The 17,919-nt window shown below is 41.8% G+C and overlaps 1 protein-coding gene across 1 annotated transcript in view; it reads left to right on the top strand.

Moving 5' to 3' along the window:
• Positions 1–17,073, top strand: part of LOC109871562 (glypican-1-like) — a 146,241-nt gene extending 129,168 nt beyond the window's left edge. Inside the window, exons 8-11 of the mRNA XM_031806690.1 lie at positions 484–609; positions 2,761–2,891; positions 3,057–3,232; positions 12,649–17,073. Of these exons, the coding sequence (XP_031662550.1) occupies positions 484–609; positions 2,761–2,891; positions 3,057–3,232; positions 12,649–12,857 (642 nt within the window). The 3' untranslated portion in view covers positions 12,858–17,073. The remainder of the gene's footprint in view (positions 1–483; positions 610–2,760; positions 2,892–3,056; positions 3,233–12,648) is intronic.
• The last annotated feature ends 846 nt before the right edge of the window (positions 17,074–17,919 follow it).

Below are 17,919 nucleotides of genomic sequence, written 5' to 3'. Positions count from 1 at the left end.
CACGACTCCAACACCATCATTAAGTTTACTGACGACACGACAGTGGTAGGCCTGATCACTGACGACGATGAGACAGCCTATAGGGAGAGCCTATAGGGACAGCCTATAGAGGCAGTGCCTAAGACCACTGCGCCTCTCTGGAGGCCCTCTCTGCATTGTTGGGAAGGGTCCGTATGTAAGCATTTCACTGTTCGTCTACACCGGTTGTTTACGAATTATGTGTCAAATAAAGTTAAATATGGTTTGTGGTAGTTGTTGATCCAATTGGGCAAGAGATTTTGTTTGAAATCCTCAAGACTCAAAACACCCCATGGAGAGTAGCTGCTAATGGTGATCCTAATAAAATACAAAATACCAAAATTAAGGTATTATTTACAGATTGTCTCAAGAGTTGTAGCTTCTAAATAAGCTCCTAAATAAATGCCTGTCAACTGAATAATTTGGTCACTTCCTCCCGCTAACTCCCACTCTCTCTATTCTCAGGTGTTCCAGGCATGTGGGAATCCGAGGGAGGGAGGAACCAGCAGCACCGGGTTGGAGGAGGTGAAGAGGAGTGGGAAGGTTACAGTGGAGGACAGCCCAACCTCTGGGGCTAGGCTGGAGAAACTGGTCAGTGTTTACTCTCTCTCTCTCTCTCTCTCTCTCTCTCATATATACACACACAGCGGGGCAAAAAAGTATTTAGTCAGCCACCAATTGTGAAAGTTCTCCCACTTAAAAAGATGAGAGCGGACTGTAATTTTCCTCATAGGTACACTTCAACTATGACAGACAAAATGAGAAAATCACATTGTAGCATTTTAAATTTATTTATTTGCAAATTATGGTGGAAAATAAGTATTTGGTCAATAACAAAAGTTTATCTCAATACTTTGTTATATACCCTTTGTTGGCAATGACAGAGGTCAACTGTTTTCTGTAAGTCTTCACAAGGGTTTCACACACTGTTGCTGGTATTTTGGCTCATTCCTCCATGCAGATCTCCTCTAGAGCAGTGATGTTTTGGAGCTGTTGCTGGGCAACACGGACTTTCAACTCCCTCCAAAGATTTTCTATGGGGTTGAGATCTGGAGACAGGCTAGGCCACTCCATGACCTTGAAATGCTTCTTACGAAGCCACTCCTTCGTTGCCCGGGCGGTGTGTTTGGGATCATTTTCATGCTGAAAGACCCAGCCACGTTTCATCTTCAATGCCCTTGCTGATGGAAGGAGGTTTTCACTCAAAATCTCACGATACATGGCCCCATTCGTTCTTTCCTTTACATGGATCAGTCGTCCTGGTCCCTTTGCAGAAAAACAGCCCCAAAGGATGATGTTTCCACCCCCATGCTTCACAGTAGGTAAGGTGTTCTTTGGATGCAACACATCATTCTTTATCCTCCAAACACGACGAGTTGAGTTTTTACCAAAAAGTTATATTTTGGTTTCATCTGACCATATGACATTCTCCCAATCTTCTTCTGGATCATCCAAATGCTCTCTAGCAAACTTCAGATGGGCCTGGACATGTACTGGCTTAAGCAGGGGGACACGTCTGGCACTGCAGGATTTGAGTCCCTGGCGGCGTAGTGTGTTACTGATGGTAGGCTTTGTTACTTTGGTCCCAGCTCTCTGCAGGTCATTCACTAGGTCACCACCGTGTGGTTCTGGGAATTTTGCTCACCGTTCTTGTGATCATTTTGACCCCACGGGGTGAGATCTTGCGTGGAGCCCCAGATCGAGGGAGATTATCAGTGGTCTTGTATGTCTTCCATTTCCTAATAATTGCTCCCACAGTTGATTTCTTCAAACCAAGCTGCTTACCTTTTGCATATTCAGTCTTCCCAGCCTGGTGCAGGTCTACAATTTTGTTTCTGGTGTCCTTTGACAGCTCTTTGGTCTTGGCCATAGTGGAGTTTGGAGTGTGACTGTTTGAGGTTGTGGACAGGTGTCTTTTATACTGATAACAAGTTCAAACAGGTGCCATTAATACAGGTAATGAGTGGAGGACAGAGGAGCCTCTTAAAGAAGAGGTTACAGATCTGTGAGAGCCAGAAATCTTGCTTGTTTGTAGGTGACCAAATACTTATTTTCCACCATAATTTGCAAACAAATTCATTAAAAATCCTACAATGTGATTTTCTGGATTTTCTTCCCTCATGTTGTCTGTCATAGTTGAAGTGTACCTATGATGGAAATTACAGGCCTCTCTCATCTTTTTAAGTGGGATAACTTGCACAATTGGTGGCTGACTAAATACTTTTTTGCCCCACTGTGTGTGTGTGTGTATATATATATATATATATATATATATACACACTCATTGCATTCTTGACTGTAGCATATATATATATATATATGAATGATACGGTGTCTGTTTAGTCGTGTAATGCTACAGTCAAGAATGCAATGAGTCAGATGAATATGAAATGTGAGGAAATGGAAACAACCATTGTCTCCCAAAAATTAACACACTGTTGATTGTTTATTGCTCATACAAAAGCTATTTACAGAAAGCGTGAATGCTTGAACAAACATGATATTGAATAGCTTTTGATAGTAGTTTCCAGTACACAGGTTGAATTCATTAACCACCAAATGAAAGAAATGGTACCGAAACAGGGAGGGACTACCTGAACTGGTCCAATAAGAAATGTACCGAAACAGGGAGGGACTACCTGAACTGGTCCAATAAGAAATGGTACCGAACCAGGGAGGGACTACCTGAACTGGTCCAATAAGAAATGCTTGTTTTTGTTTTCCATTGCAAAACACCCCCAGGTGTCTGATGTGTCGAGGAGGCTGAGGGACATGCAGCCCTACTGGGTCTCGTTACCCAGCACCCTCTGCAGTGACAGGGTGGCCACTAGGTCCCAAGCAGACAAGTGCTGGAACGGCATGGCCCGTGCCAGGTAGGACCCCTGAACCGTGTCTGTGTGTGTGCATGCATGCTATGTGTGTGTTCATGCTCGCATGCATACATATTTGTGTGGGTGCCATTGCATGTGTGGATCATGCATGTGTGAGTGTGTGTGTATTTGAGTTCTCCCCAATCATCCTCTCTCCTTGTCTCCCAGGTACCTTCCAGAGGTGATGGGTGACGGCCTGGCTAGTCAGATCAACAACCCTGAGGTAGAGATCGACATCACCAAGCCAGACATGACTATACGCCAACAGATCATGCAGCTCAAGATCATGACCAACCGCCTCAAGAACGCTTTCAATGGCAACGATGTGGACTTTCAGGACACCAGTGAGTATAGATCTAGGATCAGCTCATCATATGCAAATACTGACTCCAACCATAGAAGGAATATCGCAAAATGGACCTTACCTCAGAGTTTAGATGCAATGTCATCCTACTCCTGAGGGCAAAAGATGTGTGGACAACAGAGAAGTCTCCCTCATGGTGAAAACACTATATGTTGACATGACTACTGGAAATATTTCATATGTTGTTTTGATTGTCTCCAGTGTCGTTCCATGTAATTTCATCAAACCATGACATCCACTATCTCAGATTGTTCTGAAATCATTTCTGTGGTGTCGTGTCTTTGGCTATGTCGGATTAAGTGATATGACATGCTATTCTATAAAATTATTTCTCCGTAATTAATGTCACCTGATTGAGCTAATCATGTAAATGTAATTAACTAGAGAGTCAGGCACCAGGGAATAATATTTATAGAGCTGTTATCTTCCGAATAAACTCTTAAAGACCTAGTAATATTTTACATCAATAGCAGTCAATATCAATCGTCATCTTACTTCAGTCTCATCTGAAAGTTGTAAATTCTTGGTTATCTGCACGAACCCTGGCTAACAATTTGAATCAGCAACACAAAATTGGGTTTAATTATTTATTTACTAAATACCTAACTAATCACACAGAATTACACATACACATAATTAAATCATAACTTGATTACAAATTGTGTCATAAAGGAAAACGTCCCTAGTAGGTGGAACAGATATGACAGCTTGTTACACAAAGGAAAAGGGCTTGGTTTGAGCGAAAGAGCGGGAAGACTGAGGAACAAAGGGAAGAAGCTGTGCTATTGTAAATACAGTATCTTATGCATTCTAAATTACCGCCCATTTGGAAAAGAAAAAATGCAATAAATGTTTACTCTGAGCTGTGCTTCGGTAGGTTGGTGGTAGATGGAAGGCCGTGTTGCCCAACCGAGTCCTTTGAAGAATGTCTCTGGTGGCCAATTGGATACGATGTAGTAACGTCGTTGTGTGGTAGACGGGATACTCTGTCTGTTCCTTCCTAACCTCCCTTTGCAGCTGCGGTTGCTAACTCAACGGCTAGGAGGTATCACTTCTGTAGTGAATAAGAGTTCAAAGTTCATACCATTCGCAACCAAAGCTCACGCTGATGCTGGCTTTATTCTGTAGTTATTATCTGAACCATTCTGACATAGGACCGTCGTCCTACATCCCCGGAACAGGAAGTTCTATTGACGTCAAGGGCTGATATAGGAAGGGAGAGGAGGGCGTGTTTGAAAAGTTGTATAGCCCATCTCCCTTCACAGGGGCGGGCCACTGATTGAGCAGCCCTATCTTATGAAAACCCACATCTCACATTTTAGAAGCTAAAATCACATTCCATCCCATCACAAATAATTTCATATTCAAACGTTTAAATTGAACAACAATTCCATGTGAATCCGATAACTCTGATGTGTAGACTTTCCACTGTAGAGTTTATGTCATCTTATCATTGATGAGAATGTCTCAGATGACAACCGAACTGACATCATATTCATTAAGTACCACCACATATGTTCAATCGTTCGGATTACCAGAATATAGTTCATTTCCCCCCACCTGATGTTCCCAGAATGTTAACCAAGGGTTTTGCAAATGTAACCTCAGTAGGTTAGAGTGAGGAAAAAGGGGGGAAGAGGTATTTATGACTGTCATAAACCTATCCCCCAGGCCAACGTCATGACAGTAGTTAGCAACAGATAAGAATTCCGGAAGCATTATTTTTATTTAAATATAGATTAGATTAAGCTAATTGATTTATAGGATTAATATAATATTCAATAATTATAGTACCTAACATCCGATTTGGACCAAAATATTTCTAACAATCAGTAAGACATGAGTAATCCGAAGAAGTGGTCAAAAGCACAGACCCCCCCCACACCAATCCCACCCCAACAACAATCAGTATCAGTTCTATATGTTTGACAAGTAGAATAGAGCCGAGGCTCAGAGTATTGTTTCTTCATCCTATGTAATGTATTCTCTGTGATTTTGGTGATGTTGTTTTCCCCTCTTCAGAAAAAATGTGTCATTGGATTCATTTCCCATCCTACATCCTGATAGTACCCATTTCTGACCACTAGATGGTGCTGTTCCTGCTATTAGGTTATTGTTTTTTGAGTAATTTCCCCCCCCCCCATTGTTAAAGGGATAGTTTACCCAAATTACACAATTACGTATTGGTTGTCTTACCCCGTAGCAGTTTATGGATCAGATATGACAGCAACCCATGCTTTGGTTTAATTTACCTGGCCACTGTTTCAAATGCTAACTTTTTAGCATCTGTGGCACAAATCCAATGCATGTCAATTAAATTAGAAAAATTTAAAAAATATCCAAGTCATCTATATGTAACATCATTGAGTACCACAATACATTTTTAGATACTTTAGGAGGATTTGGCAAGCGTGAAAATACAAATGTAGGTACCATTTGAAAAGTTAGCATTTGAAACAATGGCTTGGTAAATAAAACCAAAACATGGGTTGCTGTCATACCAGAGGGGCAAGCTAGATTTGCTCAGGGTTTCTGAAGCTGACTAGCTTCATTTGGCTTCACATTCCAGCTCAGGCTTTATCCGTACTACGACAGTGGATATTGCTCGTACGCCTGACGCTAACTCTAGCAGGCTTATAACTGTGCATGCATGTTGCACATGGCTAGTTGAATGCCAAACTCTTCATTGAGGCGATGCTGACACATCAACCCATGGTTCGATTCAGTGCCACATATTTTAATTTGTGCCAAAATCTAAATTAAAGAGAAGTTATCTTACAAGTTGCAAATTCAAGAGGCTGTGGTGTGAAATAGGCTTTTAGAAGTGCCGTCTTATTTCATATTACTTATCGTTATAGCCGACTTTCAAATCCAATTTTATTTGTCACATACACATGGTTAGCAGATGTTCATGCGAGTGTAGCGAAATGCTTTGGGGTGCTTATCAATGCACAACCACAAGCGCCTTTTTCCCACTCCAATCGATAAAATAATTGTATTAAGTCATACAAAAGTGTTACTGTGAATGAAGTTTAAAATGCATTCTGTCATTTCTAAATGTGCAATGTGATATATTTGATTATTGAAATTTTTTTGCACACAAAAACATTTGATTAATACAATATTTTACAGTCTTCATCCTCAAATGAAAGGGATGATGCCACAATCTTTGCAAGAGGGAGGGAATCTGATTTCATTGATCCTCAACTTGTGGCTCAGTCATTTTATTCAGGTTAAGTGGAGTTAGCTGTGAGTTAGCCTACCCCGGAGTTCTGAATGATTCGTTGCCATAGAAATATACCTGGATAAAAGGTGAGCCAATTTCGTGTGACCGATTAAACTCAGAGTTGACCAAAGTTACCTTGCTAACTCATCAAACCTTGTTCTTAGGATGCCCCTCTGGACCATTGACAGTTTACAGTCTACATGTCAATTTGTAATTTGAGTAATCTATCCCTTTAATGATGAGGGGGGTGGGGGATTCAAAAAATAATAATTGGAGGAGGAACAGCACCATCTACTGGTCATAACTTGGTAATAGCAGGATGTGGGATGGGACATAAACAACTTCAATGACAAATTTCTCTGAACAGTGGGAAAAAAACATCACCAAATTCACTGTAGAATACATTACATAGGATGAATAAATAATACTCTGAGCTACAGCTCCATACTACTTGTCAAACAGAGAATTGATACTATATACTCATTGTCTGGGTGTGATTGGCGTGGGGTGTCTAACGGTGCCCGAGAGAAAAGTTTGATCCAAATGTCCAAATGTTAGGTACTATATTTATTCAATATTATATGAATCTCATAAATAAACAATTGCCAATTTGTGTGCATTCAGTTACGTTAATTTGTAAGAGATTAATTCTATTTCAACAAAATAAATGTTGCAGGAAGGCCAATTTAATCCGTTTCTAACAACAGAAACGATTTCAGACCAAACTGACATAGTGGGTGTCTAAAACTTATTTCTTGTGTTTTTGAGGTGGAACGACCCTCCATACAGCTTGTTATGTGTGTTGCTAGAAAACCAAACCAAACCAATCCCTTTCCAATCCCTTTCATAAAAATGTTTTGTTTGTTGATAAAGTAGACCTAGAGAGAGAGAATATTTAAGAAGCCTATCATCAGTGAAGAGTTAGCTCACATGATTTAAGAAGACGTTGCTATTTCAGTGCTATTTTTATAGGATTGAGCTGGAAATAAGTTACCGGCTAAAGAACTTTGTTATGCCATTTGTTATAACTGAGGTAATGTTATTATACTGTTTTATTTTATTGTGTTGCATTTTGTAAATCTCATTGTGTGAACACTGGCACAGAAACCCTAATCTGGGGCTTGAACCTGTGAGAGTATAAGGACACTGCTGACCTGCAAAACAACTAACCAAAATCTAAAACTGAGTCTTACCAGGAACTTTAACCTCAACCCATCAAATGCCTGATTCAAACGCTGTTTGTAGTTTAAGAATTATAAAGGGATACGGAATTAGATAATATAAAGCTTTTGGAGTGGTTCATTGCAGTGATACTAGCTTGTGACCAGGTTGTGACACAGTTAACAGATTGGGGGGAGAATCATTGAGTGCATGTAAAGTTTAGCAGCATCTGTTGACATTTGGTTTCTGATGAATTTGACATTTACCAGGTTGCTTTTTGCTGTTCCACATACGTGTTTTATTTGTTTTTTGAAAGGTTAGAGTCAATAATTATTTCAAATGTGAAATCATCTCAATCTCACTGTTCCTGATGGAGACAGTTTTAGTTGTGTTCAATGTAGGACATGAGTGGTCCAAACAGTCAGATATTTGGGGAGAATGCTGATGATCCTATAATTGGCCACATCTCCAGCCTAGAAGATTGGTGTTATGACAGCAGATTTCCAGTCATCAGGGAACACTGCTTGTTTAATTGATGTACCAGATGAGTGACTGGAGAGCTCAGGGTGCTGGAGTTTTTCTTCAGGAGGGCGGAGTCATTTCCATACACATCCTGTGCCTTGGAGTTTTTAAGATGAGTTAGGATTGAATTATCTCCTGCTCATGCACTTCAGCTGTGTTAAAAACAGGAGAGGTAGAGTCCGAGAAAGTGTTCACTTTATTTCAATGGCCAAATGTTACTGTCAGGTTCTCAACGGAGTCTTTAAAGACATTGTTAAATGTTGAGGCTATTTCAGCTTCATTCTAAAATTCATTGTATTTTCCTGCTATGCTTTTGCAAATTTTTTGGATAATGTGTTGAGATTGTCCCATAGATGTTTACTATTTCCTCTAGCATGGTTGATAAGACCAATAACAAAGTTGGCTTTGGCCTTTCTAAACTTGTTGCTTTATTGCGCAAATCCTTAAAAATCCTAATCTCAGTACACCTGTTTTCAGAGCAGTTTGAGAGCAAAGACTCAAAAGGTATGCTGTTGGAGACCTGCTTTTTGTCTTGTCTGTACATGAATCTCTTTTTGGTTAGCTTCCTGGTGATGACAGTCAGATTATGATCTGATATTTATTTATTTTCCACTGGTGGAATTGCTTCAAAATGTTCAAAGAATATGTTGTTTGGTGATGGTGGACAGTACACTGTATGCCAACAACAGTGAAGGACATTTATAGTGACAGTGTTACGGTTACTGCAATACATTTGATTTCCATTGAGCGGGTGAATTCATGTTGGGTGCATTTTATACTTTACATCAGTAGAGGCTCCTCAGAGGAGGAAGGGGAGGACCATTCTCCTCAGTGAATATCATAAAATATACATTTTAAAACATTGATAAAACATTGATAAAACGATAAAACTATACTAAATATATTCACTTCACCAAATAATTGATTAAAACACGCTGTTTTGCAATGAAGGTCTACAGTAGCATCAACAGCACTCTGTACGGAGGCACAATGGTGTAGCCGGAGGAGAGTGCATAGACTAGAGGCTAGAATGAATACAACGTGGCTGTTATGAAAATGAGCTTTGTTTATGCGTGATCAGAGGTGTATTCATTCTGCCAATTCTGTTGAAAAACGTTTCTTAACGCGCGGAAGCAAACAAAATGGGGATAAAAATACCTGAATTTGTCCAATAGAAACGTTCGTTTGCCACTGGACCAATGATTACACCCTAGATCAGCTAGATGCAGGCAAGAGTGTGTAAGGTGGTATTGAATGTGTCACTGTCTGTCCGTGTGCCCCTGTTTGTCATCTAAAAATGTTCTCTCAACCTGTGTGCACCTACGTTGTAAACTTTCATTCATAGGCTAGGTTGGAGCAACCCCATGATGGGTTTTGGGAAAATGTTAGTATAATGCAGTAGCCTAAACCTATTGATGTTGCCTTGAACTGGGTGAATGGAATATGAATGACAGTCATCCAACATGCTGTAATAGAAATAAGGCCATGTGCTCATGAAAAAAAAATGTCCTCCCTCATCTTAAACGGCACTGACCACCACTGCTTTACATACACAAGCAGCCCCCACACCCATTTGCCTGTCTTTTCTGAAACCTTTGTACCCTGGCATAGCATAAGCAGCCTCAGGTGATGTTTTGGTTAGCCATTTTTTCAGATAAACAAAGGTAATCCAAATTTTAATCAGTCAATAGTTTTTTAATCTGATCGGTTTTTGAGGTGATCCTTCTGATGTTCAAATGACCCACGAGCAATCATTTTGGTTTCTCCTGAGGATACCGGAGACATTTTGCTTGGTTTATTGTTTGAAAGAGGGTGAGATCGCATTTTTCGCGCTGGAACTCCCGGTGATATTTTGTTTAGGGCTTTAATGAGTTCATATGGATGGTGCATAGTGCTTCTGAGATGTGGGCTGAAGTGTGTGTGTAACTTCGCCACCGTTGACAGTAGTCCCACTGGTAGATGATTCCCTTGACTGGTGGTAAGAATGCCAGGGGAGGAGCATCCATCTGTAGAGCCTGGATTCATCTGGACATCCCCAGTAGTATTGTCATCGGGTAGGTGAGTAGCTGTCTGGGCCAGACTGGCCTCCATCGTCCCTCTGTGCTTGTACATTTGGTTGGTGCGATTGCTCAGCGGTTGTTTAGAAGAGATGAATAGATAACTTGTTGGCTAGATGGATTTTGAGTAATGCATTGACTGGGCCGATGTTCAGGACTCCAACAGGAAAACACTGATACAATTAGCAGTGTAAAAACACAGGTTGTAAGAAAGGATTTTGGGCAAAAATCGCCACAAGCTGCCTTTGCATTATGTTTACTTTTCAAAATGTCAAACATAAAGAGCTCCGCTCAATTTAGACCTCGATTTTGGCTCCTACACAAGTTAATTATGAAATGCTAGCGGCCATGGATTGTGTGCCATTCAGCGCTGTATAGGTCTCGACTGACAGCTGTTCTGAACTTGAGCACATCGTACAACAAGAAGTTGCCCCCATCCCTCCCGCTAATTGGGCAACTTTTGCAAATGTTTTGTTGTCTGAGTGCAGGACATGCTGTAAATCACGGAGACTCAATGTATTTTGAAAGATGAGACATTGAGGATTATAAAAAATACCTCTGATGTCGCACAAGCAAGCCAAACACCCATGACTCCAAATGAATAGCAAATAGCATCTCCATATCATAAAACTCATGTAATATACAGTGTCAACATTTATGATCACTATATCTGATGTATAGTTACAATATGACCCTGGGTTATTCTGAACAGAATGAGCCTGTTTGTTGTATTGTGAAGGAAATTGGCAGCAGACTACACATCTGAATTATGATCTGTTTCTCTGAATTGCTTTGTGAAAGCCTAACACTGCAAAATTGTATTTTATCATTTAGCTAGTTATGTTGGCAATAGAACGCGCTTTCAAATCATGCCCACCTGACCCAGATTACGATTTATAATGGACTGTTTTTGGATTGTGTAAATAACAGAAATTGTGTAAAGGCAGGGATGCAGGGCTGTGTTCCTAACAAAACAACTACAAGTGTGCTTGCTCCAGTTTCTCAACGGCACAGCTAGGATAGCTTAAGAAGCACGTTATAGTTGAAGACTATTCTTTGAGTCATAAAAGTGCATTGAAATGACTTAGAAATAGTGCACACTTTGGAGAGGTGTGTGGCCACTTGGAAACACCAGTTTGTCCTCTCACTCAGACCCTTGTCATTTTTTAGTCTTACAGTATGTTGCACCTACCACAAATTTTCCAGGAATTTCTGATCATGTTACTGAACGTATCCAGTATATTCAGATTTCCTTGTCAACAAATGAGGTGAAAATTACAGTAAATGTTAAATGCTCATCCCTCCCGAGTGGCGCAGTGGTAACTGTGCTACTAGAGATGCTGGGTTCGAGTCCAGGTTCTGTCGCAGCCGGCATGGGGCGTCGCCCAATTAGCACAGCGTCGTCTGGGTTAGGGGAGGGTTTGGCTGGCAGGGATGGCCTTGTCCCATCGAGCACTGTTAACTCCTGTGGCGGGCCGGGCACATTGCACGCTGACAGGGTCGCCAGGTGTACAGTGTTTCCTCCGACACATTGGTGCGGCTAGCTTCCGAGTTAAGTGGGCATTGTGTCAAGAAGCAGTGCGGCTTGGTTGGGTTGGGTTTCGGAGGACGCATGGCTTTCGACCTTCACCTCTCCCGAGTCCGTACGGGAGTTGCAGTGATGAGACAAGACTGTAACTAGCATTTGGATACCACGAAATAGGGGTTAAAAATAAATTAAATAAAAGGTCAAATGTAAACTGCAGACTAAAGCAACATCTTGGCCTTGTACTGTTATAATCTCCACCTGGCACAGCCAGAAGAGGACTGGCCACCCCTCAGAGCCTGGTTCCTCTCTAGGTTTCTTCCTAGGTTCCTGCCTTTCTAGGGACTTTTTCCGAGCCACCGTGCTTCTACATCTGCATTGTTTGCTGTTTGGGGTTTTAGGCTGGGTTTGTGTATAGCATTTTGTGACTTCGGCTGATGTAAAAAGGGCTTTATAAACAAATTGGATTTGATTTGAGTGTAATGTGTTTGGATTCCGTCTTGTCAGGTTGACTGTTGTGACCTCATCTTCAGTATAATAAGTTCCCCATAATCTCCAAATTGTTCCCTTTTCATTTCTACCATGGTTATTGATATGCGTTCTGTACTTCTGTAAGAAACATTTCAATGTAGCCCTATCCATATAGGTCAGTACCCACAAGTATAAGGTGATAAAATAATATATTTTTAAAACAAAATGTAGAAATGCGCCGTTTTCACATAGACTAAGGTATGGCGCTGGATATAATGCATATGAGGTTGAAAAGTGGTAGAATTGCCCTGTAAGATTAACATTCTAACTTCCTTGTCCTCTTCAACTTTGTTATAACTGGCATATAAGCCAGAGAAACTGTATTATTTTCTAAAAAAATGTATTTTCTTCTTCTTCTCCGTCTTTGTCTTCAGGTGATGATGTCAGTGGTTCAGGAAGTGGGATGTGCACAGATGAAAACTGTCCCCGGGGCCCGCGCCTCATGGCCCCCAGCACAGACAGACCCAAAGTGTACGCCTACCCTCCGGAGAACAAGAAGGTTGTGAAAGCATCAGCTGACCACAACCTCCCATCCATCGCCTTCTACCTGCTCTCATTGGTTATGTTGCTGCTCCGACGATAATTGATAGGGTATTCCACCAATCGAGACTGAGTTTGGAACATGGGGGGCAGGACGAGGTGTGGGAAGAGAAGAGAAGATGTCGTGGGGTTACTTACTTACTTTGCCAAAACAAAACAAAAATAACGAGAAAAACCCCCGAATGGACTTCCTTTTGGTCTCGGATAAGAACAAACGTTGTAATGAGTATTATGTTATTCAGAAATGTTTTGGTTCTGTTCTTGTCTTTTATTTTACGGTATATGGCACCACTAGAGCTCGTCTTTTCACATTTTTATTTTGTTTTGTTTTCTGGTGTTTGGGTTCTCTGAGATATCTGTACCTAAGACATGTTAAGAGTCAATCTATAGACTATAGAGATATACAGGATGTTAGTGTTGGTTGACGCTGTGCTGTGTAAGGGGGACTCTTCAGTCATGCTGAGCCTAACGTTTGTATTCCTAATCATGTCAACAGCCTTTATGTCTGAGGAGATGATTTATTTATTAAAAACAGAGGAATATAATCCCCCCGGAGCGTCTTTGGGCTCCCCAATATTTATAGAAAAACTACTTCTACCCCAAACGAAATAAACTATTGATGAGTTTTATGAAAGATAATCTGGTTTCGGTAAGGCCCTAAAAACCTTAAACCTTTAAACCCACACATTACATGGCAACAGTGAGAAAATGAAAACGCTTCACATAAGCCGTTTTTTCCTCTGCTTGATAATATAAGGCAGTAATAAGAGTCGTGATCATATTCACACAGACATGATCCCTCCACCCTTACTTCTGTCTTTCCCAGAGCAGATCTGTTTCTCTAGGCTTTGGTGGCTCTATAGGACCAGATGGGGATTTTTATTTTATTTTTGGGGGGAGAATTTACAGTGTTAGTGTGACCACAGTAGTCCTCTGTATTGACACGATATTGGCAGAATATGGTAGTATATGGGCTGTGTGGGTGTGTACTGCCGTTTGTTCTGTCTCAGTGGAGGCCGGTGGGAGGAGCTTTAGGAGGACGGGCTCATTGTAAAGGCTGGACTGGAATCAATGGAACGGAGTCAAACAAGTGGTTTCCATGTTTGATGCTGTTCCAATTATTCCATTCCAGCCACTGCAATGAGCCTGTCCTCCTATAGCTCCTTCCACCAGCCTATTCTGCTCTGTCTTCATATAATGGACCTTGGACAACATAATAATGTGTTACTTTCTTGTTAATGACGAAGATTTGATGGTACCTATGATGAATACTTTTGGACAGAGCCAGCCAGCTACAGTGGAGTGGTTTTTACATACTGCACTATAACCACTTGTTGTAAAGCAGACTGTGTACATGTGTCTGACCGACCGTTTCTCTGTTTGGATGGATTGACTTAGGGATTGGAATTCTGTGATGATCACTCAAATAGCTTTTTCTCTCCCTCCTCTCATCTCATTCTCTTTCTTCTCACCTCCCACCTTCTTTCTCTCCCTTCTCACACAGTGCCTCTCTTCCCACTCCCTCTCTCAGTTCTCTCTGCCTCCCAGGCTATTTTTCATGGTATACTATTCATCTGTTATGAAGACCTGCAAATTGTTCTCCAATGCTTTTTTTGGCATTATGACAATGACAGAGCTTCATCATACTGCAAAATGATTGGGATATTGTGGGAATGTTGTGGAAGGCCTTTGCTGATGAAAATCGTGCAGCCAGGGAGGAAGGATGTACTTCAACTTAGTTCAAATAATTGTCAAGGCTCTCAGTCTTAGACCACTGTGTGGGTGGGGGTGGGGGGGTGGAGGTGTGTGTGTGTGTGTGTGTGTGTGTGTGTGTACACGCACGCATGATAAAGAAGGTCTTCTTGGGCTTATTCAACAAGATGGAAACCGATAGAAACATATTGTATAGAGCTGATTCAATGCTTTACGCCACATGATATTAAAAACATTGTCTCTTGTACAGCAATATATTTCTATCTACAGACTGAATAGGCCCCCTTAGGGACGAGTGGAGATGCTTTGATACGGTCTGCGCTCGTCAATAGCCGACATCGAAAGTGCAATCAATGAGGAGATTGGAGAGATGTATGACTCCAGAGACAAGGTCATACACTAGAACTGAGGTCTTCAGCCTATGACTGTACACTAGAACTGAGGTCTTCAGCCTATGACTGTACACTAGAACTGAGGTCTTCAGCCTATGACTGTACACTAGAACTGAGGTCTTCAGCCTATGACTGTACACTAGAACTGAGGTCTTCAGCCTATGACTGTACACTAGAACTGAGGTCTTCAGCCTATGACTGTGCACTAGAACTGAGGTCTTCAGCCTATGACTGTGCACTAGAACTGAGGTCTTCAGCCTATGACTGTGCACTAGAACTGAGGTCTTCAGCCTATGACTGTGCACTAGAACTGAGGTAGCAAAGCAACACGTCAATTAGGCATGACCTTTTTGGTTTCTGAGGGAGGAAATTCAGGAGGACACACAGGAACTGACATGATCCCGTTCAGAACCATAGAGTTCAGAACACTCAAGTAGGAGGACTGCAGTAGTTATCAAAGCCGGTCCTGGCGGATCCCTTTGTATCCAGGTTTTCCTTCCAACCTTCACACAATTATATTCCATTGATCTGATATGCACTACATTATTCAATTGATAGATTGGGTGAAAAACCTACAAGAGTCCTCTTGGACTGGTTATTAACCTCTGTTAAATAGGTTACGTGTGAAAAGGCCAAGAAATATTGTGATACATTTTGTGACACAAGGTAGTGCTCTGATAAAGAGGGTACCATGTGAGCTTGTGTAGGGGTCCCTGGTTTTAAACTGTCGTATCTGTCGGTGTGACTGCCCGCAGTAACATTCCAATGCAAAGAGACAACTAACCACTTTTACTCACAACGACTTCACTCACTTTGAATGGACACGCTTCGCAATGCCACCGGACAAAATTTGCACAACCCCTCCCAACACTCTTACTCCCCCTCTCTCTCCTCCCAACACCCTTACTCCCCCTCTCTCTCCTCCCAACACCCTTACTCCCCCTCTCTCCTCCAAACACCCTTACTCCCCCTCTCTCTCCTCCCAACACTCTTACTCCCCCTCTTCTCTCCTCCCAACACCCTTACTCCCCCTCTTTTCTCCTCCCAACACTCTTACTCCCCCTCTTCTCTCCTCCCAACACTCTTACTCCCCCTCTCTCTCCTCCAAACACTCTTACTCCTCCTCCAAACACCCTTACTCCCCCTCTCTCTCCTCCCAACACTCTTACTCCCCCTCTTCTCTCCTCCCAACACCCTTACTCCCCCTCTTCTCTCCTCCCAACACACTTTCTCCCCCTCTTCTCTCCTCCCAACACTCTTACTCCCCCTCTTCTCTCCTCCCAACACCCTTTATCCCCCTCTTCTCTCCTCCCAACACTCTTACTCCCCCTCTTCTCTCCTCCCAACACTCTTACTCCCCCTCTTCTCTCCTCCCAACACTCTTACTCCTCCTCTCTCTCCTCCCAACACTCTTACTCCCCCTCTCTCCTCCCAACACCCTTACTCCCCCTCTCTCTCCTCCCAACACCCTTACTCCCCCTCTCTCTCCTCCAAACACTCGCGTGCTAATCTGAATAGTTCAAAGTCCACTGCCTCTTATTAAACGCTGCACTTTTATGACGTAAGAGGCCTAGGTATTCGATAGGATGGCAATCTGCACAAAGACAGAGATCACTAGATGTTGGATTGATAGGCGAGTCGACACTCCATATACGTCTACTGATTAGGATTATGCAGAGAGAGATGGACAACTGAGATGGCTTCAGTCTGAGAAGGGTGAAATAGCAATGTCAGATTTGGGATTAAATAATATTGAAATCTTTCAAACACGTTTGCTCTAGCATGCCTGGGGTTTTGCAGATGGGCGTGGTTTGCAGTTATTGCCCTATTTTGTCCATTAACCCAGGCCAGCTCAATCAAGCACAGATAAAGTATTTGAAATTATTTCAAATATTATTTGAGCCTAGGTCTGATATAACCAGTGGCCCTGGACACTACTCTTTCCCCTTCACAAGTTGAATGTGGCAGGCATTTCCAAAAGGTGACGATTTGAAAGAAAACCATAGCAATTAAACATTTTTTTTTACATTTGGGGATTTGTGTTTATGGTGATGGTAGATGCAAGAAGAAAGAGTTTTGAGTCAATATGTGTAATTTGCTGTTGTTTGTTCCTGGAACCTTGTGTCAATTATATACGTTGTAAGATTTTCAAGATGTCCTGTGTTCTGTTCATTTTGTGGTGGATTTTTGTGTCAGTGATATTCTATGAATGCATGGATGAATGGACTTTATCAACCCCCAGAGGGGAAATTCCAACAGGAGAGTCGTAGAGAGAAAAGCAGGGTTCACACACACACACAAATCGATAAGCTTGTTAGTCAACAATACATTTTATTCTGGGCCTTTTTCCAAGGGAGAAGACCAGCCTCACTCTTACCTACATTTTCCATATCATTACAAAACAGCTACTATCCACATTTTTGACAGTAAACTGGATTGGAACGCTGTGTATGTTGCACTGCCTTGGGGTGGTAAACTAATACAACTGATGCAGTCGGATTGAAATGCACTTTGCCATTTTGATAGTGCTTACAGTCCTCACCCATTACATATTGGGGCGGCAGGGTAGCCTAGTGGTTAGAGCGTTGGACTAGTAACCGGAAGTTGCGAGTTCAAACCCCCGAGCTGACAAGGTACAAATCTGTCGTTCTGCCCCTGAACAGGCAGTTAACCCACTGTTCCCAGGCCGTCATTGAAAATAAGAATGTGTTCTTAACTGACTTGCCTGGTTAAATAAAAGATAAAATAAATAAATATGTTGACATCCATGATAAGGATACAGACATGTATCTTCTTGTTTGAGTTGTGATGTATGCAAACTGCAACAGTTTGCGGGACTTGAACTTCCACTTATTGCACTAGCGCTAGTTAGCAACTTCCTTCCAACTGCACACAGATATAAAAATGGTATCCACAAGTTCATCTGACTCTGGGGAAGTAGTATGAGGGGCCATCCCTTTCCACCAAATGTGGAGAGAGAGAGAGAAAGAAAGGAACACA

The sequence above is a fragment of the Oncorhynchus kisutch genome, linkage group LG27 (genome assembly GCF_002021735.2).
Source record: "Oncorhynchus kisutch isolate 150728-3 linkage group LG27, Okis_V2, whole genome shotgun sequence".
NCBI lineage: Eukaryota > Metazoa > Chordata > Actinopteri > Salmoniformes > Salmonidae > Oncorhynchus > Oncorhynchus kisutch.
The sequence above is the reverse complement of the archived record's forward strand: the minus strand, read 5'-3'. Positions and strand labels throughout refer to the sequence as shown.